General features: G+C 41.3%; 1 protein-coding gene and 1 non-coding gene across 2 annotated transcripts; one reads left to right on the top strand and one right to left on the bottom strand.

Moving 5' to 3' along the window:
* Window positions 1-338: 338 nt before the first annotated feature.
* LOC145395146 (maternal embryonic leucine zipper kinase-like) lies at window positions 339-25,624 on the bottom strand. The gene is made up of 14 exons (XM_080268839.1): window positions 25,469-25,624; window positions 22,069-22,219; window positions 19,788-19,897; window positions 18,760-18,913; window positions 17,870-17,976; window positions 15,221-15,388; window positions 13,615-13,623; window positions 12,069-12,263; window positions 10,444-10,678; window positions 7,807-8,007; window positions 6,197-6,269; window positions 4,869-5,034; window positions 3,162-3,265; window positions 339-621 (listed from the first exon to the last, which is right to left on the bottom strand). Exons 1-14 carry the CDS (start codon window positions 25,622-25,624, stop codon window positions 339-341), a joined length of 2,112 nt encoding a protein of 703 aa, XP_080124965.1.
* A 1,336-nt stretch (window positions 25,625-26,960) lies between these two features.
* LOC145395332 (5S ribosomal RNA) lies at window positions 26,961-27,079 on the top strand. Its single transcript, XR_013896577.1, has one exon. It is a non-coding gene; the product is annotated as a 5S ribosomal RNA (ribosomal RNA).
* Window positions 27,080-27,193: the final 114 nt, after the last annotated feature.

Here is a 27,193-nt window from a genome sequence, read left to right as displayed (position 1 = left end):
GGCTTGTAGATAGTTGGAATTTGCTGAGACATGAAAAGTGGATGTGGGTGGGGGAGAGATGGCACATGGGGGACTGGTGACAGTTGCTGAAGTGCGACTTAGACACCTTGCACACCTGTTGCAGATCCATGCATCCCCCATGATGTTGACTTTTAAAAACTATTCTTGCTATTTCCAGATAACTTCATTTAGCTCGAGTCACTACTATAATGGAGTGCTCTCTTAAGATGAATAAAACTGGAAGCAGCAAATAATGGCATAAGAAAAATATCCTCTAGCTGAAGAGGTTTGGCTATTTGAACCAAAATGTCAATCTACACTACGCACCTATCCCCCCCTCATGCCGCTAACTTGGCAGGTTCTACGATGGACGGGATTTGTCGAGATGTAACAGTGTTGTTAGGTGTGGGAGGAATGACACGAGGGGGACTTGTGACGGAAGCTGAGGTCTGAGTCAACCGCAGTATCTCCTCGCACACACGTTTGTAGATCCACGCGTCCCCCTTGAGTCGCTTTCGCCGGATGCCAACAACATCCAGCGGAGGCACGCGACACACCTCCAGCTCAAATGACAGTTTAGCACCACCCACTTCATCTCTCACCTTGCCTCTAAGTGTGTACCTGTCGGGTCAGGGGAGAGAACAGAGATTAACACTTAATTCATCATCATCATCACCTTTTTTGTTTTGTTTTTTTCTTCCACTTAAGGACAGGGTGAGGTAAAGGTGCAAAAAGCAAGGAAGGGGAAGTACCATAGAGGGAGAATTATCAATGGCAAGCTCTCTCTCTCTCTCTCTCTCTCTCTCTTTTTTTTTTTTTTTTTTTTTTTTTTTTTTAAAAGAACGGAGGAAGGAAAAACAAATGGAGAAAAAAAAATAATCCATACACCAGATTACTGGTGTCCTCTGTTCATAAAATATCTGTAACAGTTAGACTTGAACAGTTGTAGGTTGAAATTTGAAGGAAAACTACTCTGGGGAAGCGAGTTCCAGAGAGATGCAGTTCAGGGAATGAAAGAATTCTGATAGGCAGAAGTTCTGCAATATGGTTGAGTGACATTCCAGTCATGAGCGCTACCAGATGCCCGTGTAGCACGAGGGAAGGCATGGAGAGGTGGCACCATGGACGCAACTTCGTCTGAGCATTTGCCAAAAAAATATCTGTAAAATAATGCAAGGGAGGCAACATTCCTTCTTACTTGCAGGGGAGGTAGTTTATATGTAATGGCAGGGTTGTTAATGATTCTAACAGCTTTATTCTGAATTTTGTCTAGTTGTCTTAATGCAACCTCTCCACAACCATTCCACAAGGGTGAGCAATATTCAAGCTGAGAGCGCACATGACTCTTATAAATTATAGCTAACTGCTCATCGGCGAAGAAGTTACGGACTCTGTACAATAATCCAAGTTTCTTTGAGGCGGTTTTAGCAAGTGATCTGACATGAGAGGTCCAGCTGAGGGCACTGTTAAGTGAGACACCAAGAATTTCAATACTTTTGGAGATGGGAATATTAGTAGCACTGAAGGTAATGTACGAATCTGGCAATATCTGTCTATTAGTAAACTGTATATATTTAGTTTTACTAGCATTAAAAGAGACAAGGTTGTTTTGTCCCCATTCACTGATTGTAGATAGATTTTGATTTATGGAGATGGCTGTATTGAGTTGAGAGGTAGAAATATTAGACTTTGTAAATGGATGTCTGAGTGTGAATGAACTATGTAGTGTTGAGTCATCTGCATATAAGTGGATGGGATTGTGAGTGACAGATAAGAGATCATTAATATGAACCAGAAATAGGGTTGGCGCCAGAACTGATCCCTGCGGCACGCCGGCGTTAACTGAGTGGAAATTCGAATATACATCATCTGCTTTTACTCTTATTTTCCTGTCACTAAGATAAGAAGAAATCAAAGGAACAAAGCTCAGTGGAATGGGACAGTTATTCATTCATTCACCATTCAAGCCCTGGTAATATCACTTGAACTTTAACTGTACAATAAGCCATCAGTATATGTTGCCTTTACTTCTATGGCATTGTTTGCAAATAAATCCACAGTAAATGACAAAAATATTCCCTTCCTAATCTCCATTACTACCTAAAAATCAAATTTAACAGTTTTCCACGATTTGCATTACCAGCTGTTAGGAAAATGTCATGATATTTTGGAACACTGAGCAAAGAATGAGAACTGTATTCTGTTGTTTTCATGCAATGGAACTGGGCAACTCTCACATCTAAATACTGTACAAAGCTGTGGGTGCATGAAATTTGGATGAGCTTTAGTTAGAATTAAGAATGAGTCTCCTTGGCTACTAGTCAAAATGCCTCTCCACTCTGACAAAATGTGGTCATCATCTGAGCAACTGTATTTAAAAAAAAAAAAAAAATGGGTAAAGTGAGGAAGAAAAATGCTTGCTTGAGGAACTTCCCCCCTCCCACTCAAACTTGAATACTGTACTAAATGAACGTCACCTTCACAAACAAAATGCCTAAGTCATATTTTCTACTTTGGGGCATATCGGAAAAAACTCATTTTCTTAATTTTCATGTACCGTAAATACAATGTTTATGCTATTATAACTTCTTGACAGAAGGACAAAAACATTCATATGCCATTTTCATGAGGAAAGTGCGCCACATGATGAAGAACTGATTTAGGCAAAAACCCAGAAATCGCCAAAAAATAACATAAGCAGTTCCCAAACCATATGTGGTCCCTACATGTCAACAAGTGGGTTGGTGGAGGGTTAGTGCCCCTCCCTATAAAACAAATAACTCAAAGTAAAATGGCCACCCCTTATGGGATTATGGTGTCTGGCAATAGACAGATAGATAGACAGTTTGTTTAAAAGGGTGATGAAGGTAGACAGAGACTGTATAATTATATCTTCAATACAATAATTCAGGTTGGTAAACAGGTTCACAGGAAAACATATAAGCTTTGAAGGAGGGAGATAAACAAATGGATAGGCAGATAGACAGGTAAGTAGCTACTGGCATATAAGTAAGTACTGTACCGTAGGTAGGTAAGTACTGTAGTTAAGTAGGCAGGTAGACTGACTGACAGATAGGTACACACACAGATATGTAGATAAACTTATCCATAGTTTTAAACAAACAGGTAACTATAAAATAAATATGGTAAAGGTAACCTACCCTTTTTGCGTGCAGAGGATACCCTTGTTAAGGAGGGCCCGACGGAGATCCTGCAACACCTGGTCGGGATTCTTGCTTCCTGTAGTGCTTACATTGTACACATTCTGCACAAAACAAACATTATTATTATTATCATTTATTATTATTATTATTATTACTGTTATTATTGTTATTATTACTATTACTGTTATACAGTTAAACCTCGATAAGTCGACCCTGCAGAAGGCGGAATTTCCGGTACGTCGAACTCTGACACGAGTGTGATTCAAAGGGTTCCATTTTAGTTTTTATACTCCACCGTACATGCGCATAACCTTCCACAATCCCCCTCTGTCTACTTTGTCATAAGCATTTTCCAGATTCATGAATGCCATAAACACCTTATAGCCCTTCTTACAAGCCATTTCCACTATCTGTCTTATTGCAAATATTTGATCCACACATCCTCTGCCACTCTTCCTCTTCCACCAAACAATTATTTCACAGACACATGCTCAAACACACATCCATTACAGCCATCCATAACCTACAGCCAAACAGGGTCCTTCATGAACTCCCAACAGACATTCACCCTTCAGAAACTAGTACCCTTCCATGAGAGACAAGTGCACCTACCCAGACTACAATGTGGCCACCATCCAAATCTGCTTCATTATCATCATCATCATCATCATCATCCAGACCTCCTTTCCCACCCTAGGGCAGGGTGAGAAGTGGCAATGTCCAGACAGCCCAAACTTGCCCAATCCAATGGGCCACGCTTCCATTCCCTCATCATTCAAGCCTGCGGAATCCTGGCTCTATCAAATACACCAAAAACATTCACCACATTCTGTAGCTGCACATAAATGTATCCGATTGAGTCAATCCGGGTGCTGCCACGTTAAAAGGGGTGCTAAATCCCTGATCATGTACTTCTCCTCACAACATTCATCCAGCCAGCATGATCTCTTGTCAGTTCCCTAGCCTCACTGACTTCCAAACCTCTCTTCCTCACACGCAGATCCACTATATTTCTCCACCTTCTCCTTGGCCTACCTCGCTTCCTTCCTCTTCAAATTCGCCCAGATATACCTTTTTCACCACTCTATTGTTATCCATTCTCTCCACATGACCATTATTAACAAAAACATACCTCACACCCAGTTTGGTTCGCATTAGTCCTTGTTGTGTAGGGGATCAACTCTGTACATTTATAACTGGCTTGTTTACACCTGACAGACCCAGACAACTCCCACAACTTCATTGACTAAGTTGTGGTTACATGAAATTTGAAGAGCCTCAGTTATAAGGTATGAATGAGACTCCTTGATTACTGTTAAACCGACTCTCCAAACTGACTACATTTGGCCATCAAGTGAGCAGAATGGGGTTAGGGATCATCAGGTTAGAAAAAACAAGCAACAGTAAAATTAACCTTCAAAATTTAACCATACCTGGCCATCAACTGAGCTGAAAGGGGTTTGGGATCTTTGTTAGGTTAGGAAAAATGCACTACAGTCATATCAACACCCCAATCTGACTACACTTGGCAATCAATAAAGCTGAAAGACATTACGAAGCTTTGTCAGGTTAGAAAAAACGTACTATATATAGTCAAATCAGCCCTCCAATCTGACTACACTTAACCAGCAAATGATGTTAAAAGGGGTCAGGGATCTTCATCAAGTTAAAATAATAAATTAGTGGAGCATAGTAGACACTCACCTTGCTCTGGACAACACAAGGCCCCAGGTCAGTTTGTAGTTTGCGGCGTGGGGTCAACATGCTCCTCATCTTGTCCAGCTGTTTCTCTATACTGCCCAGCACCTTCCTTGACGACCTTGGAGTGCGATCACCTGACCAGCCCAAGTCATCACCTCCTCCCAGATACCTTGATGGAGAGATATGATGCTTGTACAGGCAATGCTCATTACTGGATAAGCCAGTGATGTCTTCCAAAATGTGGAGATATGATGCTTGTACAGGCAATGCTCATTACTGGATAAGCCAGTGTCTTCCAAAATGTCACAACATTTTTTCAAAGAACCAGTACTGTACTGTAAACTGGGGGAAACTGGTATTTCAGTTTTAATGGTAACAATATAACTTTGAAAGGTAATTTTATTCTATTACCTCTGAACTTAACAAAAAAAAAAAAAAAAACTGTGACAACTTACTCTACCATAACCAGAGGCTTATACAAATGACTCTAACTATTCTATACATTTTGTACTGTATATGCCAACAGCCATTACCTCACTACACCCTTTGAACCATAAATGCCTTAGGCATTTCAGTCTAATGACATATTTTGTTCTTATTATCTTCATATTATTTTATTCCATTCAGGAGACTATCTAATCATGTGGATTAAATTAAAATCATCTGGAGAGCAAGACTGGAAAAAAAAATGGACGTCACTAGACTGAAGAATATACAGTAAATAATTCCTACACTCTCCATAATACACAAAGCCAAATGCCTGGGAAGATGTCTTAGCATTAAGGGTGGTGTAAAATCTAAATAATACAAAGTTTTACTCAGACACACCACATAATATTATACAAGCTGTCTTCAATACTTGGCACGCATGTTGTAAAATATTATTACTGTACTTTTTCTAATCAACTTGTACTGTAAACAGGGTGAAAGTGGCTGATTAGCTTCACAGGCATGCAATTTCTGTGCAGTTAACTGTGAATTTAACTCCTTCAATCTGATGATATACCACAGCTGCTTTTCATTCTGTTCTTGCTATGTCCAATTTTATTCAGCTCTCGGGGAGATGTCTCAAACTTACGAGGTTGGATACAGCATTCATTAATCCCTCCATTATTAGATCTCTCTCCAAAGTTGAATAAAATAATCTGGTTTTTGCAAGAATCAATTACAAAAAGACACCATAGTGAATGGGTTAACAGCATAAAGTCTACAAGGGCTACCTACACCAAGGACTTTTGTAAATGGCAAAGATCGGGTTCAGTCAACACTATTATATAAAGCTCAGTGCCATACAGGAATGCATGCAGCAAGTGAAAGACACCTGTACTAACCTTGACTTTAGTGGTGTTATGAAGTCGTTGAGGCCGCTGTCCATTGATCTGGATGGTGATAGCTTTCCGGGAACTGAGGAACAAGAGCATATCACAATACATGTACCGGTACCACACTTAATGTTTAGGAATGGTCCTCATACTTGACCTTCTTGAAACTAACAGTCATACTTGAACCTACATTCTAAAGTTCGTCAACTTAACTTGAAGATTTTTGTCCCTTGGCAAGATATTCCCCACAGCTCAATGGAAGAAAAAGATTTAACTATGGTTGAACATCTCTTCCATAGCACTTCTTCATGACTAATGTCATTCCAGAGTTAGTCTATCCATCTATCTATCTATTTATTGCCAGATGTGTTAATCCCATAAGGGATGGCCACAAACAAATCACCTCCATGTCACCCTGTCCCTCGCCATTTCACTTCCCTGACCCAAGCTTACACCCCCCTCTCTCATACACCTCTCCATTCCACCCCTCCATCTCATCCTTGGCCTCTCCTTCCCTCTCTTCCCTCCACCTTACTCACATGCACTCACCTCATCAGTTGCTCACTCTCCATCTTCTCCACATGGCCAAACCACCTCACTGTTTCTCCTAATGCTTGCTACCACATCCACACAACAATGCTCCTTTCCTTCCTCATTTGTCAGTCTCTCTCCATGTGACTCTGCATGCTCCTCTCAAATAACTCATTTCCACTGCCCTCACTCTTGACTTGTGTCCCTCCAACAAGGTCTCACAATACTTTCATGCAGTAACTTTTTCACTTCCATGCTCACTTCCGTTTCTTATCACCGCTTTCAAGGAACCGGCAAGCTTTCTTCCTTGTTGTACCCTTTCAAGCCATTCACCCTCTAAACTTTCATCCTTACTCATCACACTACCCAAGTACTTAAACTCACTCACATTTTCCAATTCCTCCTCATCCAACCTCACTGTACATTCAGTGGCTTCATTTCTCTCAAAGACCATAAGTTTACTCTTCCCTACATTCACCTTTGACTTCCATTTCTTACACACCCTTCCAGACTCATTCACCATGCCTTGCAGTTCCCCTTCATCTTCATTTAACAATACAGTATCATCTGCAAACAACAGTACAGGGAGTTTCCAAACACTGCCCTCTCTCATTAGGGTCGCTCCAACATCCACTGCCCTACCTTGTACCTCTTTTATAACCCCATCCATATACAGACTGAACAACCATGGGTACATGACACATCCCTGTTTCAATCCAACATTCAAATAGAAAAAGTCACTCAGTTCACTATCCACATGCGTATTACTGATATACGTAGAAATCCAAGGCTAGACTAATGTGGTTAAGACATATAAGTTAATAGTCTCAAAGGCATCTGGTCAGGGTTTTTCTTGCTGCCTCCAGACTCCAATTCAACTTAGGAAAGACTTCTCATAATGAATGCATTAGTAAAGGCTAACCTAACACTTCCAGTTTGGAAAAAAGTCCCTTAAGCTGTACAAAATCATATGGAAATACTGCACTTAGGTACTCTGTTGCTTCAGGGTAATGTACACTGGACCTCCTCATGCCGAAAGGGTTATGGGTAGACAAATAAATAATGTAACAATGAAGCCAGACCCTTACGAGGTGTGGTGGGAGTATTTTTTCTGCGTGACTTATGGCCAGGTGTTGGTGCACGAGGCTGGGCGAAGCTGTTTTCTTTCTCCTCTTCGTCACTGAGGGAAGGCGGTCGTTTCTTTTTTGGAGACTGTAGAGGCGTAAGTTGTGTGTCTATGCTGATGTCTTTGCATGGAGACTTGACACTGGGTGATGCTGGGACTCTACCTGTTAAGAAAAGGTATGTTGATGACCTTAATGCTTTGAATTTAAGTACATTAGACTACAAGCAAAATTACTGTACTACACTACACCAACTAACACTTTCATTACTAACATTATTTATTTACTCATGCTACTACCAGACAAATTTATTCATGCTGATAAAGGACTTCTAATGGTAAGGGAGTTAATAAAGGCTGTATCTAACACAGTTAAAAATTCTCTCCTAAGCTGAGTAAATTCTTTTGAGACAACATATGAAAAAGGTGTAAGTAATAAAGAACTTCACCATCACCATCATTTTCATTAAATGTGACAGGAGGGTTTTCATTATTTAATGCTACTAGGTGCATAAGTTATGACCCTCCCATTATGCATTCTGGGCTAGGGTGGCCTAGATTCAAGTCCATAATCTACCATAGTAATTTGGAATTTTATAACTATACAAAATTGTAACACTAGTCTAGACTATCACAGTCCACAGAAGTTACATGAATGACATGCCAACTGCCCCAGTGTTTTTTACTTAGATGAAAGACCTCCAACCCATCTTGTAATTATATAGCTATAATGTACAGTACAATCCCAGTCAACCAGGAAGCTTAGGGAATTTATCTTCCTGGTTACTGATTTTTCATGGATATCTGATACATACTCTTATACATAAGCAACATCATTGCATTATACTGTTTAAAGTACTCACCACTCCTATTTGAGGTAACACTAACATAAGCTATTTGAAATGTTACATTCATTTTGTTTTGTTTACAAAGGATCCAACATGCTTGCATGCCTCAGCCTTGGTCACCTAATGGTGGCTCTCCATGCTACTCGATCTCTGGCAGCCTCCCTATTCAATCCCTTATCCCTAAGATCATACTCTATGATCTCATCCCAGGTATTTTTAGGTCTGCCTCTTGCAACCCTACCCCCAGCGATCAAACTTCTCACTTTCTGCCTCCATTTGTCATCCCCAACCTCTCTAATTGCCTAAACCATCTCAATCTACCCCTCCTCATCACAACACCAATACACTCCAGACCCATCCTTCCTCTTAACTCTTCCATATTAAACCTAGCCCCCTCTCCCAAACTTCATATTCATGGATACACTGCATATCCACCTAATTATCGTCATATCCATATTTGAGACTGCAAATATCCTCTTCCTTTACTGCTTAGGTCACACTACAATATGACACTCCTAACACATGCTGCATACAAAGATCCCTTAGCACACAGGGGCCCCACCTCCAGCACATAATATGTCTCCCAAGTAACAAAACTCTTCCACACATTCAGAGACTCACCAGTTAGATAAATGCTATCATGCCTCACAATCTCCACCTGCTCTCCCCAACACACTGCACTGATGAAATAAGCATTATCTCACAGTCTGCCTCTAATACAACTACATCTCTTGTGCACCCACTTGTCACAAACACTGCACAAGATGGAAGTACTTCCCACACCCTTGTGGCAAACCACACATGGCCACCCACTTCTTTGATAGCACTGCCACCAGCCCTAGATGCTATCGCCTCTGTTTTATTTGCATTTACCCACAAGCCCTTGTGCCTAATACTATCTCTCAACTTCCTAAATCTTTCCTCTGCCTCCCTTTCATTGCTGCAATTAACACCAACTCTCTGGCATACATCTCCCATGTAAGTCCATTTCTGAAGTCACGAGAGCTTCAAGCACCATGATAAACAATAAAGGGCTCAAGACTGATCCCTGATGCACATCAACATTCATGGAAAACTCATCGCTCAAATCTCCATTCATCATCACTTGGGTGTGGTCACCCACATAAATTGCTATAACCACTCCTCAATCCCAAGCTTTCTCACTGTCTACTTCACCACCTCCCGAGGGACTCTGTCAAAGGCCTTCTCCAAAACTCTTATGCCAAATAAAGTCAACTAACAGTGAAAAGAATACAAAGCGAATATTGCACAACATACTGAATGGGTTAAGAATAGGAAGTAAAAGAAACAAACAGTTCCATATTACCCCTTGTGAGATGTACTAAACAAGGTTAGGCCACCTTGATCCAAACATTTAATGGTGGATGACTGGCCTCAAGCAGCATAATCATCATCACTTTGACCCTTGTCCCACATCATGATAAGGTGATGTAGGATTTACAAACCACTGGTAATTGTATCATGCAATCCATTCTTCCCCACCAGGAATGTAAGGGGCCAGGATCAGGTTACTCAGCCCCAACATTTAAGACAAGAGTGATGCAGTGGCACTGTATCTCAGAATTGAGGGTGAATAGCATGCCACATGTTCAAAGACCTAAGTTAAGGAGATGAGCACCATGGCTAAGCATCTCAAAGGTTCTGCCCTCTTACCCTTACTGTTACCCAAGACAGGAACATGAGACAATAGCTAATGATGGTGCAATAAAGAGGAGCACTGTTCAGTGACTCACCTACAACTTTCTCCATGATGTGATTGGCAGGTGTAATGATACCGATACCCAGAAGGTCTATGTCCTGTAAGCCACCCTCCAGTGATGTGTGGAGGCTCCGTGGGGATGAGGCAAGACCTGAAGGAACTACTGCTGCTGCTGCTGCTGCTTGCACAAGTCGATCTGGAGTATCCTTTTCCTGGTGACCATGCTCACTCAGTTGCTCTATAAGACATCTGGCTGGGGCTCGCTGTGACTGCAAACATAATAAGTCATTACTAGAAGTGCTGGAGAGGGACATCTTCCTGCAGTGACATCAGTATATACTAACCAGCCAGTGCTAGCTGGTTGTAGAAAAATCCCTCAAACCCCTCCTTGCCTCCTGAATGATGGATGGTGGACTGCAGAAGGGTAACTCAAGCCTACAGTCTATTCTCATTCAGATAAGCCTAGAACAGCACATTTTCCTTTTTTTTAACCACCTTTTTGTTCTTAAGTCTTCAGTAAATCATGGAAAAATTGCCTATCAAAATTTCATTCCTGCCCATCAAGGTGGTAAACCAGTCACGCTACTGTATACCGTACATCACAAATTGTATGTAGTTACAATATTTTAGACCACATTAGTCTCTCATAAAAAAAGACTGCCTGTAAGTACCGGTATGTATGTATTTTAACACAGGATACCGGTACAAACATCTGAACATTTGTTTTTTTTATAGAGGTGCAATTCATTAACCATCAAGTAAAAAAAAAAAAGAGGAGGGAGGGGGATGTCAAACCCTTGTCCTGTAATCTGCCATACATAATTAATGATCTCAATCCCCTGTTGGTACTCCAGCCTCATCACCTTCAATACCTGACATTCTCACACATTTACCATATCCACCCACTTTCTTAACCTACTAAACCTCTTCCAACCTTGAAACTACTCACATACACCCTTCTCACTACCCTATCTACACCCATTCTCTCCATATTAGAACTGGTAAATTTGAACTCTACAGTATACAACAGTGGTGAAAAAGGTATATCTGAGCAAATTTGAAGGAGGGAGGAGGTGTGAGGTAAGCCAAGAAGTAGGTGGAGGGATATGGTGGATGAGTGTGTTAGGAAGAGAGGTATGGAAATCAGTGAGGTTAGGGGACTGACAAGAGATCAAGCTGGCTGGATAAATGTTTTGAGAAGAAAGGATCTGGCACCCCTTTTTAACATGACAGGGATTTGGCACCCCTTTATAATGTGACAGCATCCAGATTGACTCTATCGGATACGTTTATGTGAAGCTGCAGAATGTGGTGAATGTTTTTGGCATATCAGATGGAGCCAGGATTCCAGGGGCTTGAATGATGAGTGAATGGAAACGTGGCCCACTGAACTGGGCAAACTTGGAATGTCTGGACGTTGCTACTCCTCACCCTGCCCAAGGGTGGGAAAGGAGGTTCGGATGATGATGATGATGATGAAATTTGAAATGCAGGAAATTGAAGTAACACATCTGGACTTTAATGTACTACTGCCAGACTACTTATGACAGATAACACAGCAATGTTGAGGTGATCTGTTCATAGCCACTTCCTCCAGGAATAAGGCATCTGGTTGAACAGACAAACAGGACTGCCAATAAAAAGGCCCGCGTGACTCACGGGTATATCTGGGAGTGATGTAGGTCCTGGGATGAGCCTAAGAGAGCGTCCTACCCTCTTCTGAGCCACCAGCAGAAGGTAGGTGGCAGTGAGGTAGTCATAGCGCCATCGACACACCGCCTGACGCACAGACACACGAGACTTCCCCTGGTGCACTGCAATCTCTGTGATGGCATCCTCATCAACTCCGTAAGTCTGTTCATTGCAAAAGACTCAGTAAGTAGCTGTCATTATCAGCTTCATCATTATCATTATAAAGACTGGACATAACATAGTGGGACTAAAAAATGATTTTTCATAACATCCAAGAATTAGTCAATGATATGAGCAAGTCAAGGTTATTGCTGAATGAATAATGTATGAAAACTTACAGCAACAAAAACACTTAACAAAATAGAGCAGCAAAAGGTCAGGAAGCATTCACTCTGGACTAACTAGGGAGCGGTATTCACTGTACAATGACAGTAATCCCTGGAAATCCTGTTACCAAGGATGCAGCATCAGGCAATGGATAGATACAGACCGGATATAAAATGGAGTAGGCATGAGAGGCATCTATTCCATGCTGAACTAGCTAAAGAGAAGGGGGCTATTACAGGGCAGGGAGAGAAATGCCTGAAGAAACTTTTGATGAAGCCAGATAGATAATATATACTGATGTTCAGAAATAAAGGCAGATATATAAACATTCACTAAGATTACAACATATTTTTTTCTTACTACAGCCAGATGATTTTATTGTATGCAGATGTCCTCTTTTAAAATAGCATCATTATCAGACTGAAGATGAATTAACACCTGAACCGATTTAAAGCTGTTCTTGACTGGTTAAGAAATGCTTTTATGTCATAAGTGTGTGTGTATGTGTTTTTTTTAACCCTTCAGTCATGAACCCAGAACAAGTCCTATTCAAAGAACCTAACATTTTACCTGCACACATGCTATACTTTTTGCACTGACTGTAACAGCAGAATATAATTAAATTTGCATACTTGTTGGCCAAAATCAGTAAAGACAATGGAATAACAGTGGAATCAAGGCAAAGTAGTTTATCCATCATCCAATCCTATGTCACCCCATGAGAAGAGAAGCCCACGACTAGGCAAGTTGGTCCTGATATTTAAGATGAGAGTGACCAACCTCACTCATCCCTGAGTGGCATTACGTGAGCAATAAACCCCAACCACCCCTTGGATATAAACCTACACCGGCTCCAACCAATTGAAGCACCTTAATAAAAACAGTATAATCAAAGTAAAATTATGGAATAACAGTGGAAGCAGTGTGAAACAATAAAGTGTCAGTAGAATCAAAGTGCAAGAATAATCAAAATGAAACAGTTGAAAAAAGAATGCACTTAAACTGAAAGTGTGGAGTAAATGCAAAATTAGAGTGGAATTGTGAAATAATTCTGCTAACATCTAGATGCTTCTAGTAAATGCAGAGACCTTGCTCCTGTAAGTGTGAAATATGCCAGTACTACAAGGGTAGACTACAGAAGCCTGTGCATAAAAAAAAAAGAAGGCAAACTGGCATCATTTCTCACCTCTAAATCCTGGTTGATGGGGCATGTGTGTGGGAGGGGGAGACAAACATTATTAGTCACAATATGTAGTAATGCCATGGAAAATAAATAGTCATTTATGTTTTCTTCTTGCTTGTACAGGCAATTCTACCCATCTTGAGAAATTGTACTGAAGGAGCAAACAAAGTCCATATCTGATCCTCCAGTATGAAATGTCTCTCGGGCTAAATAAAATTGTCTGGATGATTACTACAATAAAATAATGAAGATATCCTTGTAGTAAAATACTTACTTAACCTCTTCAATACCAAGATATCTTTTCCATTTAAGTCTTGCTGCCTCCATAGCTTTATTCGGCTTAGAATGGACTTTTCAAACTGAGGGGAGGTTCCATATAGCCTTAACTTTTGTACTGTGGGGCTGAACTGAATTAATAATGTGGCACTGCCAAGAATGAACTGCAAACACATTGCTATACTAATGGGGTAAGAATAGTACATCACATTGTAAGTGGTGTGGCCTCAATTAAGGTACATTATATACTTAAAGCTGCCTGAGTAGTAAACTGTTGATAAATTATAGTTATTTTCACAAAACCTGCTTATGAAATACTACAATTTTCTCTGAAGTTGAAAATCATGTTTTTTCTTAAAATCCTTGAAGCATGTATGCTACGGTACAGCACTAACCTTTTCACCTGAGGTACCATAACGTATTGCATAAATACAACTAGAGGCATTAAGTGAAGTGCTTGAATAAAAGCAAAATATATATATATACTAATTCTTAACAGCTTTGTACTTGTTAACAGACTCCATTTTATCATCTACGGTAATTACAAAACTACTGGGTATTCAACTCCCATCTCTCAAAAGTGATTTAAGCCTTAGCTACAAGAAAAGCTCTTCCTAACAGGTACTATCGTGGGCAGAGGTTCCCCGACAATTAATTTTTCTATCCAGTCTCTCATTGTGTCAACCATTCTTCTCCCATTCCTAAGTCTTTCACCTATAAACTCCTTTCTTTTTTTCTCTCCCACATAGTTGAAGGGTTTATTTTCAACATCAATTACTGTACTGTATCTCACTTTCAAACACTAAGCATGTCACACCAGTTCCCACTATTCTGTTCACATTTAATATCACAGCCTGTTACTCTTTATCCACTTCACAATACTGAACACAAGACAGCAGCTACAATACATACATACAGTGCATAACCTACCTACTGCTCATTCCACACTAATCAACTTTTTACAGTCCCAACAGCATAGCTACACTCAGGGCTGTGGAGTCGGAGTCATGGAGTGGGAGCAGGAAGCAATTATGGTGATGCTGGAGTCGGAGTCAGAGTCGGTAAAAAAGTCCTGACTCCGACTTCAACCACCAGCATATTCACATGAACACAACACTCATTTGCTTCCTCATCTGTCAATCTTTCAGTGCAACTCCATATGCTTCTCTCAAATAACTCATTTCAACTCACATCACTCTTAATGAGTATCCTTCCAAGAATACAAGCTCCACTTCCGTTTATTAGCATGGAGATCATAATACTACTTTGTTAGGCAGCAACTACAGTCCCACTACTAACCCCAGAACACCTAATACAAGGCACAGCAACTGACCCTGTATGTGGATGCAAAATCAAGCGGTTGTGAATGCCCGTCTAAAAGCCATGGGTGACTCAGCAGGTGTGTGACAGTGATCCTCCTCTTGGGGTCCACCTGAAGCATTGCACGCAGCAGCTCTCGGCTCCCAGAACTCAGCCACTCAGGGGTATCATATACACCACTCTGTAAAATCACACTCAACTCATACACAGATTTTCAAGGCTGGAAGAATGAATACTATTAACACACAAGGACTGCTGTTGTTGTGACCCTAGATTCATCAGAATATGGTGGACTGCTGGCTGAAATTGCCCTTCTCCCACAATCCACCATCCTCCAGTTAGGGATGAGGATGGAATTGAGGGACGTTTGTACGACCTGGCAGTGGAGCCACCTGGATATTTTAGCGCTAACACATCAATGCATCCCTCTCCTGTACCTGACAGTTAAATGCAAGTGATGAAGAGAAACACAAGATAGGGACAAAATTCTAACCATTGCAAATTCTGGCAAAGAGCTTTTTCAGTCCTTTCAAGAAGTTCATGGGCAAACTGGTCAGGAATTAAGCTTTGACTCTAAATTGTCTTTCTCTATATCATCCTCTTATGGCCCTGCTGGCCCGAGTCTTTATTAGGTACTTTACTTCTCCCGAGTTATTGTTTTACATCCATCCATCATTCAGTCCTATGTTGCTCCACGAACAGCATAGGAGCCTGGGGCCAGGCAAGTTGGTCCTGACATTAAAGATGAGAGTGACCAGCCTCACTCATCCCTGAATGGCATTACATGAGCAATAAACCCCAACCACCCCTTGGATATAAACCTGCACAAGCTCAATCCAATTGGAGTGCCTTAATTACCCACTAAACCACCAGGTGCCATAATTTGGTTATATGGTTACCACCCAGCATAGTAAATAGTTTCCTGGTGTATGGGAAACCATTTGGCTTGTCACTCAGTGTAGAGTCACCTACAGGCAGATGGAAGAGGAAAGAATGAAGGAAACAAAGACAAAAGAGGGAGTCTAGTCACCCATAGGCATAAGGAAGAGGAACGAATGAAGGAAAAAAGACAGAAGAGGACGAAAGGAAAGAAGGAAAAAGAGGAAAGGGAAGTCACCCAAGAGAACAGGCTTGGGTCCGAGTACATGGACTCGTACTTACGTAAACAATATAATGTACTTGTACTTGTACTCAGGTTTAAAATTTCCATAGTACTTGTACTTGTACTCGGACTCAAAGTACTCAACAATTTTACGAGTACTTTTGAGTACAACCATGATATATAAAAGTGGTGAGGGTAACAATGGTGTGTCCTTGAAGAGGCCATGTGGCCTGGGTTGGTGGGTCACTAAGGTCAAGTGGTGTACAGCCATGCCCACTAACTCCTGATAAACTGCTTTTAATATGTTAGCACCTTGGTACTAATTGCAAGGAGTGAAAAACAGCTGCCTGGACTCCAGGCGATAAAATGTACTCGTACTTGGATTCGAGTTCAGTTATAAAACAGAGTGCTTGTACTTGTACTTGGATTCGTGATACCGTAATGTAATCGTACTTGAACTCGAGTACGGAAAAATGTACTCGAACCCAAGCCTGCAAGAGAAGTACCAGGTACTACATCAAGTGAGTGGATAGTGAGTGCCCCCACCTTCCTGATTACACCATGAAGATATTCCCTTCAACCACTGTGCTGTGTAGCTGTCTATCAAATGTGCAAAGAGTGTAATTGCATCTCTTTCAAACACACTTCCTTTCTGAGTACACCATGAAGATATTCCCTTCAACCACTGTGCTGTGTAACTATCTATCAGAACTAACTAAATTCATGATGATGATAACTTACCAGTAATATCAAATTCATAACCCCTTCAGTCCAACAGGCCCTTCTGAGGATGAATATCATCCAGTGGTAGCCAAAATAAAATAAAAAGGTCACCGCTGTAAGGTGATAGTTAATGATTATAAATGCATGAAACTTATTTTGAATTCTACCAGCTGCACTCAAGTGCAGATTGATAAACCTGTATAACTTAACTGACCTCAGCTACCATATTAACAGTAACTACTCCATTTCTTTATTAACCAGGTAAATTAATGGGCATCTGAATAGATAGATAGACATTAAAAGCAAACCAGGATTTATGAACCTAAACCTGGAATGTTATATCTACTACTTAAAAACACAATCAATCCTTAACAGGAATGATTTTCAATGTACAGTCACCCCAAGAAGTGATGGCAGACTTTCAGAATCCTTCAGTCACTCTGTACTGTATGTGCATTATTGCTGATTGAAAACTTCTGAATAGTCTGCCATTGCTTCTTGGGGTGACTACAATGTAATATGTAAAGAATACCAACTACAAGTATCCCAGATGTATGAGTAACTTAAGGTATCACTCCCAGTTATACCAAGGAGCAGATTAATAATTTTAAATATGATACTTTTAATTGTTTTCCCATAAATCCTACCAACCTACCATAAAAACAATTGACCACTTCATTTCACAAAAGATATCTTCTTTCAAATGGTCCAATATTAGTATACAAGGAGTGACAGGAGAGGATGTACAGGTTGAACTGACAAGTGGGAAGACTATTGTGCCTCAGGAACAATACTAACTATTGTCAGGTCTGATACAAACATGTGTGTAATACTAACCTGAATTTTTCTGTACAGTGCTCCTAAATTTTCATCGTCAAAGGGTAAGAAGCCACACAAAAGGGCATACAACAGCACACCCATGCTCCAGATATCAGCCTCCGACCCTGCATAAGAAGTTTACATCAATTACTGTACTTCTCTTCTACCGACAGTCAAATGATCAATCACTGAAACCCAATTCTTCATTACTTCAAGGGGGTGAGCAGGATCTAGAAATATGTAAAGGAATAAAAAAGCAAGGAAGGCTGTCAAGAGTAGCCAGTGAAATGGGTCACACATCCACTCATCCATCATCATCCTGAACATTCTCACCCAATGATGAGGTGGGGGTTATACATGCAAATACAGGTATTCAATATTCCAAGCTCCATCCCACAGGTTTATCATTTATATGTACCATACCTTGTAACTTTCTTGAGTACAGCCATTCCTCAGACTATGAAAACAAGAGTAAAACCACACTTACAAGGGTCGAAGAGTATAGTAGTGAAAGATAAGGAAGAGGAAGCAGGAAGGCAGTATGAACAGTATATATATACTGTACTGTATATATACAAAGTACAGTGCAATGTGGACATGACATGCCACACACATTCCCAATATGAAGGTTCCCAGATGGAAGCATGGGCAGCAGAGAAGAAAATAATTAAGAAAAGCATCATATTCTACTGTTCATCTCTTGTTCCAGCACAGCGTTCAAGACAGGGTAATGGTTATTTTAGACAAGTTAGAGTGTACAGAATATAGCACCATATTCTAGTGTTAATTTCTTGTTGCAACTCAACTTTCAAGTAGAGGTAGCAATTTCTGGCCAAGTTAAAGTCAACAGAGTCATCACAACTTAGGGCAAGTAAAAGTGGCCAGAGTATAACACAAAGTGTGCTCACCCAAGTAGTGTCTGCCTGACACAAGCTCTGGGGCAGCATAGGCTGGTGAACCACAACAGGTAGCCAGCTTCTGTTCCATGCCACCAGAAGGATTTGCACACAGCCCAAAGTCAATCAGTTTAAGGCCCTGGTCCTCATCCAGTAGGAGGTTTTCCTGTTGGGTGTGGAAGAGTGGTCAGGGTTAGAACAGTAAGGATGAGTAAGTAAAGTATAATGGTAGATCAGCTCTGAAAAAACACAATACAGAAAAGAACTAAATATATTTACACAGGTTTAACCCTCTGATTGATCCTGCTTATGATAACTGTAATGGCACAAGGGTTAAATGGCTACTTCAACCTGGAGGTGTACTTTTTTATCTTATTCTGGCCACTGACTGAATGTCATTCAGTGTAACAGAAGCATCCTCAGGCTGTAGGGTTTAGACACAATCTCAACAACCCCTAACAAACACTAAGCTAATACCAGCCAGTTATATTCAGCGTAACAAAATTGCTTGGTTTCAACCTGAGTACATTCCCAAAGTGTGTCTATCCCTACAAATTTTCTCAGATTAATTACACTAACTGCTGTTAGTCTGAATAAAATGCCCAGCTGTTTACAGCTCAAGCAGTAAATCAGTTTAGTTATTTTTTTTCAGACTACTAGAATGTCCCCTTGTAAAAATAACAGCCAACCCCATATATCCCTCACAGCATATGGGTGTCTGAAGCTAACAGCCAATCACATATTACCCCTTTTGGGGCGTAGGAACATCCAAAGTTAGGCCACAGGGTCACCCAAGGCTCGGTTATCATAGGTCAGATCATTAATGGGTAGATAACCAATCTCCTTCCCTGGCAGAATTTACATGAAAGGAATACTCAAGTCACCTCTTGTAGGCCTGAATCATTGTATGTATGGCACAGTCTTCAGCCATGAATTAAGTGCTCTCCTAAAGTGGGTGGGTGGGGATTGCTAACCTAAATCATATACTGAAGTTCAAGCACTACAGGGAAAAGGTACAAAGCATTACATATATGACTTACAGGCTTGAGGTCTCTGTGTGCATAACCCATGTTGTGAATGTAGGCAACAGCTGCTGTGATTTGGCGGAAGAATACCCGTGCCTCCTCCTCCTCTAGTCTGTCTCTCTCAACTGCAAATAAAGGAAGCATACTGTCACCCATTACAGATATAACTATGGCTAAGTTAACCAATACATTAAAACACACTGCATCATCATTCTAAACTCCATGTAATTCTCTTATAGCTTTGTCATTCAGACGAGGGAGAGTGGCCATGTGCAGTTTGCCACAAGGGCGTGGGAAGTAATTCCATCTTGTGCGGTGTGTGTGATAAATGGGTGCATAAGAGATGTAGTGGTATCAGAGGTAGACTGCGAGATAATGCTGATTTTATGTGTACGGCGTGCCGGGGTGAGCAGGTGGAGATCGTCAGACGTGAAAGAATTGAACTTGCTGGTGAATCTCTTGAGTGTGTGGAAGAGTTTTGTTATTTAGGAGACACGTTGTGTGCTGGAGGTGGGGCTGGAGCTAGCTCTGTGGCTAGGGTGAGAAGTGGTTGGAAGAAGTTCAGGGAGCTCTTGCCTCTCCTGACATTGAGGGGGCTCTCCCTACGTGCTAAGGGGTCTTTGTATGCAGCGTGTGTTAGGAGTGTAATGCTGTATGGCAGTGAGACCTGGGCAGTGAAGGAGGAAGACATTCGCCGGCTCAGACGTACAGAAATGACAATGATTAGGTGGATGTGCAGTGCGTCCCTGCGTCCAAGGCCTGGAGGGGCTGGGTTTACAATGGAAGAGTTGAGAGGTAGGATGGGACTGGAGTGTATTGGTGTTGTGATGAGGAGAGGTAGATTGAGGTGGTTTGGACATGTGGAGAGGATGGGGGATGATAGTTGGGTGAGGAAGGTGAGAAGTGTTAATATTGGGGGTGGGGTTATGAGGGGTAGACCGAGAAAGACATGGGACGAGGTCATTAAGTGTGACCTTAGGGTTAAGGGACTGAACAGGGAGGCTGCAATGGATCGTGCAGCATGGAGAGCCGCCATTAGGTGACCAAGGCCGACACATGCAAGCATGTTGGAGCCTTTAAAAACGAAAACGAAAACGATCTGTTTTGTATTAAGGTCTTAAAAGCACCAGCCTACCAGAGGGGTGGCTTCATGCAGTAGCTTCAACACAGCTGGAAAGATCTGCTGCCTGGTTATAGGTATGCCCCACTACTCTCTTCCTATGCCCCAAAAGTAGGATGATCAACTGCAAAAAGGCAACTTCAGCTTGCAGACCACCAGGTTCAGATTCAAATGTACTTGGGGTCATGATAAAAGAAACAAATCTTTTGTTTTATTTTATGTATCACTCACCATCCACTCACTCGATGTAGTGCTGCATTGGGTGTCTGCCCTTTCCTCTCTTCCTTCCTTCCTCTTCTGTCTTTCTTTCCTTCATTCTTTCCTTTTTCTTCTGCCTATGAGTGATTTTACACTCCCTTTTCTGTCTTTCTTTCCTTCATTCTTTCCTCTTCCTGCTGCCTATGGGTGACTCTACAGTCAGTGACATGCCAAATGGTTTCCTGTACACCAGGAAACCATTTACTATGTTGGGTGGTAAGCATGTAGCCAAATTATGGCACCTGGTGGTTTAGTGGGTAATTAAGGCACTCCAATTGGATTGAGCCCATGCAGGTTTATATCTAAAGGGTGGTTAGGGTTTATTGCTCATGTAATGTTACTGAGGGATGAGTGAGGCTGGCCAATCTCATCTTAAATGTCAGGACCAACTTGCCTAGCCCTGGGCTCCTACGCTCCTCATGGGGCAACATAGGACTGGATGATGGAAGGATGGATGGATGGATTAAACTCTGAATAAGAATTATACTATCCATTCCCAAAGCCCAGCATACCTACATGCAAAACATGGTGTCACACACATCTTCACATATCACTACTGTAGTACCCACATCCATACTGAATACCTGCCTAGCCTTTCATCTAGGACTGGTGTCATGGTATTAGCAGGGTATTTTAAAGACATCATTGAATCTTCTGAAAGATATACTGGTATTAATAACTAGTTTACCAAACTTAAAACTCTGACACTGTTCTCTGTAACAGGTTAGGACTCAGTCCTTTTAAACAGCAATACAAAACCACCAGCTGGCCACCTCATCTTTATTCACCCAAAGATATGAACAGGAGAAGAGCGGAGGTTTTAAGCACTATCTATTGTGGTGAGATGAATGAGCAGCAACAGTACTGTAACAGCCTTTTCTTACCTTGAAAACAGCACCTCTACACATGCCTACTAACCTATATAATCAAAAAGTTCTCCCCCAGGACAATACTCAAGGACCATGAATATCTTGGTGTCAGTCTCCAGCACCTGGTAGAGTTGGCATACATGCTGGTGTGATAGCTGCTTCATGGCCTCAATTTCAAGGTAGATGCGAGGTAAGTCCTCCTGCGGGGCAACAAGAATATTAAACAGTACAGATAAGGTGGTACTGGCCATGTATGTGGGTGCTCACACCCAGGTAACAGTGAATGGAGATTTGAGTGATGAGTTTTCCATAAATGATGGTGAGCACCTGGGGTTGGTCCCCTTGTTGTTTAACATAGAACCCAAAGCCCTCTCATGTAACTTCAGAAATGGACTCCTGTAGGAGATGTTGTAGCTGACGGTTTAGTGTTGACTGCAGAGAATGAAAGGGAGGCGGAGGAAAGATTTAGAATGTGGAGAGATGGTATGGGGCACAAAGGCTTAAGAGTAAATGCAGATAAAACAAAAGTGATGGTATCTGGCGCTGGTGGCAGTACAGTCAAAGAAGAGGGAGAGTGGCAGTGTATGATTTACCACAAGGGCATGGGAAGCAGTTCCATCTTGTGCAGTGTCTGTGATAAGTGGCTGCATAAGAGATGAAGTGGTATTAGAGAGCACAGTGCAAGATAATGCTGATTTCATGTGTGTGGTGAGCCAGGGAGAGCATGTGGATACTGCCAGGCGAGAAAGGATTGAACTTGCTGGTGAGTCTCTTGAGTGTGTGGAAAAGTATTGTTATTTGGGACAGATGTTACATGCTGAAGGTGGGGCTGGAGCTAGCTCTGTGGCTAGAGAGAGCAGTGGTTGGAAGAAGTTCAGGGAGCTGTTGCCTCTCCTGACATTGAAAGGGCTCTCCCTCTGTGCTACGGGATCTTTGTATGCAGCATATGTTAAGAATGTAATGCTGTATGGTAGTGAGACTTGGGCAGTAAAGGAAGAGGATAGTCGCAGGCTCAAACATACAGAAATGACAATGATTAGGTGGATGTGCAGTGCGGCCTTGAGTGTGAGGCCTGGGGGGGCTACATTTACAATGGAAGAGTTGAGGGGCAGGATGGGACTGGAGTGTATTGGTATTGTGATGAGGAGGGGTAGAGATGGTTTGGTCATGTGGCGAGGATGGGGATGATAATTGGATGCAGAAAGTGAGAAGTGTTAATGTTAGGGGCAGGGTTGTGAGAGGTAGATCGAAAAAGACCTGGGACGAGGTCATTGAGTGTGACCTCGGGGATAAGGAACTGAATAGGGAAGCTGCCAGAGATGGAGCAGCATGGACAGCCGCCATAAGGTGACCATGGCCTACACATGCAAGCATGTTGGAGCCTTCAAAAATGAATGAACAGATAATCATTTACACTGGTACTCCATAGACTCAAAAAGGGTAATATGGTACAGTAGACCCTCGCTTTAACATACCTCAATAGACTGGATATTGGATTTAACGGACTCTAAAGGCCACTGAACTTCCATCGGCTATAATGAACAATGTTAAGAATGTAATGCTGTATGGGACGCTATGGGTTGCAATACATGGGTTTTCTATTCTCTTTACTCCAACATGGCCTGAAGTGGCCCTCTCCCCACTGTGACTGCTTAGTTGTACGAAGTCTTTAGTAATACTGTACTAGTCATGAAGAAATGCTATGACAAGAATATGAAATAAGCCACAATAGGGTGAAATTATGGACCAAGTTAGCATAAAATGGGTATAGTTTATATTTTTCATACTAGAATATGCTATTGTACTCATTTATTTTCAAAGATGTGCTTGAAATCCTACCGCATGGGAAGACCATTGGATACGATAGACTGTCGGCTTTATCGGATCAGGCATTCCCTCAATTAGTATGTTATACAGAGGGTCTATTGTATGGAAACAATGTTTCATCATCATCCAGATCTCTTTCTTACCAAAAGATAAGGTCCAGAGAGCAAAAGTAAACCTGACTGTGGCAGAACTAAACAGCATGCCCAATTAAGTAGCCCATATACTCCTCTACTTTCCATTTTAGCCCCTGGAATCATTACTCCACCTTACAGGCATAACTTTCCAAACTTATGCTCTTCGTACATAATTTTTTTCTTAATATAACAATATCTCAAAGAGGTGGCTGAAGGTTTTTCAGTTATGTAATACCATCAATTGAGCTGGCCAGTTCAAAAGCCTAATTTTGTTAACCTTTTCTATGACATCACTTCCCACAACACTAACCACTCTCTCATATAATTATAGTCTACTCTACTTCCTTACAAAGGTCCAGCACTGCACACAGGACATGAACTGACAATATCTGTGCTGGTACTTGTTACACACTGAACATTCACAACCCAAGAAGACAAGATATATAGCACTTTAAATTCATAAATTCAAGCAATCAAATGCTTATGCACAATTAACAGATTATCATCATTCACACTCAATTTTTATTTTACTGCAAAGATGTACAGTACCTACTCCTTAAAAGGAAGGGAATACAAATGTTACCCAGGTGATCATTTCTACTGCCTCACTTATTAAAAAGGTTTGGTAGGATACATAATACATCCACAACAAGAAAGCATGAAGTACAGTTACAAAGGTTATATATACAACTAACAAAATGCTATTACTGCAAAGCAGCAAAAGAAACCTAGTACAACATAACCTCAGGCATTATAAAATGTGCTGAGAAGTTTCGTTTTAACTTAATATTTTGGATTAAATGCAAACAGTATTTTGGTGCAAAAAAAGACAATCATACCAAAGAGCAGCAATTACTCATGTTGCAAAGGTTAAGGTAATAAATGAGGAAAACACACACACTACAAAAAAATACATGTGCAGGCAAAGTCTTCCTTTAAGTTTACCATCATGCTTCTGGTTGAGAAAGGGAGGGAGAATCTGCCTCTCGATGGCTAAAGGCTACCAGGTTAGCACGTCTTACCCATGCACACTAGCACTGCCTTTCAGAAATATCCAGTAATCCACAGTCAAAGCTTTATGGGGAATAAATCATGACCATCTACAGAGATAACAAAGGTTATTAACATGCAGTACTGTATATTAAATAAATAAATTTCAAGAAAGAGTACCAAATATGTAGCAAATCTTCCAGATGAGTGCAGTAAACCAATTCATTTACTGAAGTACTGGCATAACAACATACTGTACATGACAATAGTTATTAGTAATGCTTGAAGTACTGCCAGTACTCTACTGTCTGTGCATATCAAATGGAAATATATTGATAAGAAATGTCTGAAAGTGAGGAAGCTGTGGGATCACAAGGGGAAAGAAGCCTACCAACATGGGGGATTAGGCTTGTTGAAAAGACAAGTGGTAATGGATGACTGGTGAAGAATGCAAGAGAAATGTGACAGAGATAGAATGATACAGACAGCAGCACTAACCCCAAGCTGCTTCTTGTCCATAATCTTGAGAGCCACCTTTTCCCCAGTCAGTATATGGGTGGCCAGCTTCACCTTGGCAAATCCCCCCGATCCAATGGTCTGGTGCAGCTGGTACTGTCCCTCCAGACAGCCATAGGGGGAGCTCTGTTGTGGCATCTTCCTCGATCCACACACACCACAACAACAAAAAATTTAGAAACAACCTGCAATATTGGAACAGCATCAGTTTCTGTGCTTGTCACATACCATAACATAACCTGCAATACTCAAGTACAGTACTGTAGTATTAAAGAGTCAGACAGTTAAAACACCTTAGAAAAACAAAGTCAACATAGTCATCAGAAGCATCCAATGTCCATTGTCTTTATTCACATTACTTGCTTGATGACTGACTCAGTCAACCATGCACCTGCAAGACTGAGTTGCTGTCAGATGATCATGGAGCCAGAAATTTAGAATCCTTTACCCCCTTCAACTCAAATAGCTGTGGGAGGAAAAAGAAATGTTGCTACATGATGAGAACCCCATTCATCTCTAGGGGATCAAACCAATGCATATGGCAAGGCCATCACTCTAGCTGGAGCAATCCAAAATACTGTATTAGTACATGTACTGTACTGTACTATATTCCTCATACCAATGTTTAGGCCTATCACTTTAAAAATACTATATAAACAATAGTCAGACCCCAGTTGGAATATGCCCAGTCCGTGTGGTCACCAAACCAGATGAAAGACATAAGAATGGCGGAATATGTCCTCCAAAGAGCCTCGAAGTTGATACCAGGAATGAAGTCTCTCAGCTACCCAGAATGAATAAAAGCACTGGGTATCCCTTCTATAGCTTATCGGTGTGTAAGGGGAGACAAGATTGAAGTATAAAGGATAATGAGTGAAATGTATGACCCCAAAGTGAACTTCACTCTACAAAGAAATGAAGGGCCAACCTGTGGTAACAAGAAGCTGACAAAAGAACCAAGTACGGCAAAACTGGGGCAGATGTCTTTTAGCTCAAGAATTGTGGATGTGTGGAAAAGCTTACCCAATGAAGTGGTTGAGGCAAAAATGTGATGTTTTTTGAAAAGCTAATGAGCCAGTTTTGGAAAAATCACGCCATTAAGTATAATTTTGAGGAAAAAATAACAACCACCCCAGGCCACCACATTACAGTAGTTTGAACTCGGGAGATGATGAAGATCTGGACATAGAGGACTAACAAGACCTGCATCCAGTATCACTGTATAGCAAGGTTGTATAAATTGAAAATTGAAAAGTTCTTAGCTCAAACTGACCAAAAAAATATACCTGCCTCATGAGTCGGTCATCATGAACATCATCCTCTTTCTCACTATTTCACTGAGGTTTGCAGCATCAGGAAAAAAAAATAAAAATCATAAGAAAGACAAGCTACAGGGTCAGTAAAATAGGCCAAAGTTCTCCATCCACTTACTCTTCAAGCCATTCAAATATTTTAAAATGCCCAAACATCTATTTTCAACGGCCATACCACGTTGAGTACACCGCTTCCCGTCCGATCAGCGAAGTTAAGCAACGTTGGGTCTGGTTAGTACTTGGATGGGTGACCGCCTGGGAACACCAGATGCTGTTGGCATCCCTACGTGTCAAGTGGGGTTGGTGGAGGATTAGTGCCCCTCCCTGTAAAACAATTAACTCTAAGCCCTTGGCCACCCCGTGTGGGATACATGGCGTCTGGCAATGAATGAAT

Source organism: Coenobita brevimanus, chromosome 30, assembly GCF_032717465.1.
Source record: "Coenobita brevimanus isolate Jiangsu-jjx chromosome 30, ASM3271746v2, whole genome shotgun sequence".
Lineage (NCBI taxonomy): Eukaryota > Metazoa > Arthropoda > Malacostraca > Decapoda > Coenobitidae > Coenobita > Coenobita brevimanus.
This window is presented reverse-complemented; position numbering and strand designations above follow the sequence as displayed.

Bases quoted from the DNA above. Each gene is read 5' to 3' on its own strand.
- LOC145395146 (XM_080268839.1), bottom strand. From the start codon at position 25,624: ATGCCACAACAGAGCTCCCCCTATGGCTGTCTGGAGGGACAGTACCAG. The intron at 10,679-12,068 runs GTGAGTCACGCG...TTATGTTTGCAG, and splicing joins CATCACTCCCAGATATACCC to TCACAGCGAGCCCCAGCCAG. The intron at 5,035-6,196 runs GTTAGTACAGGT...CTCTCCATCAAG, and splicing joins ATAACACCACTAAAGTCAAG to GTATCTGGGAGGAGGTGATG.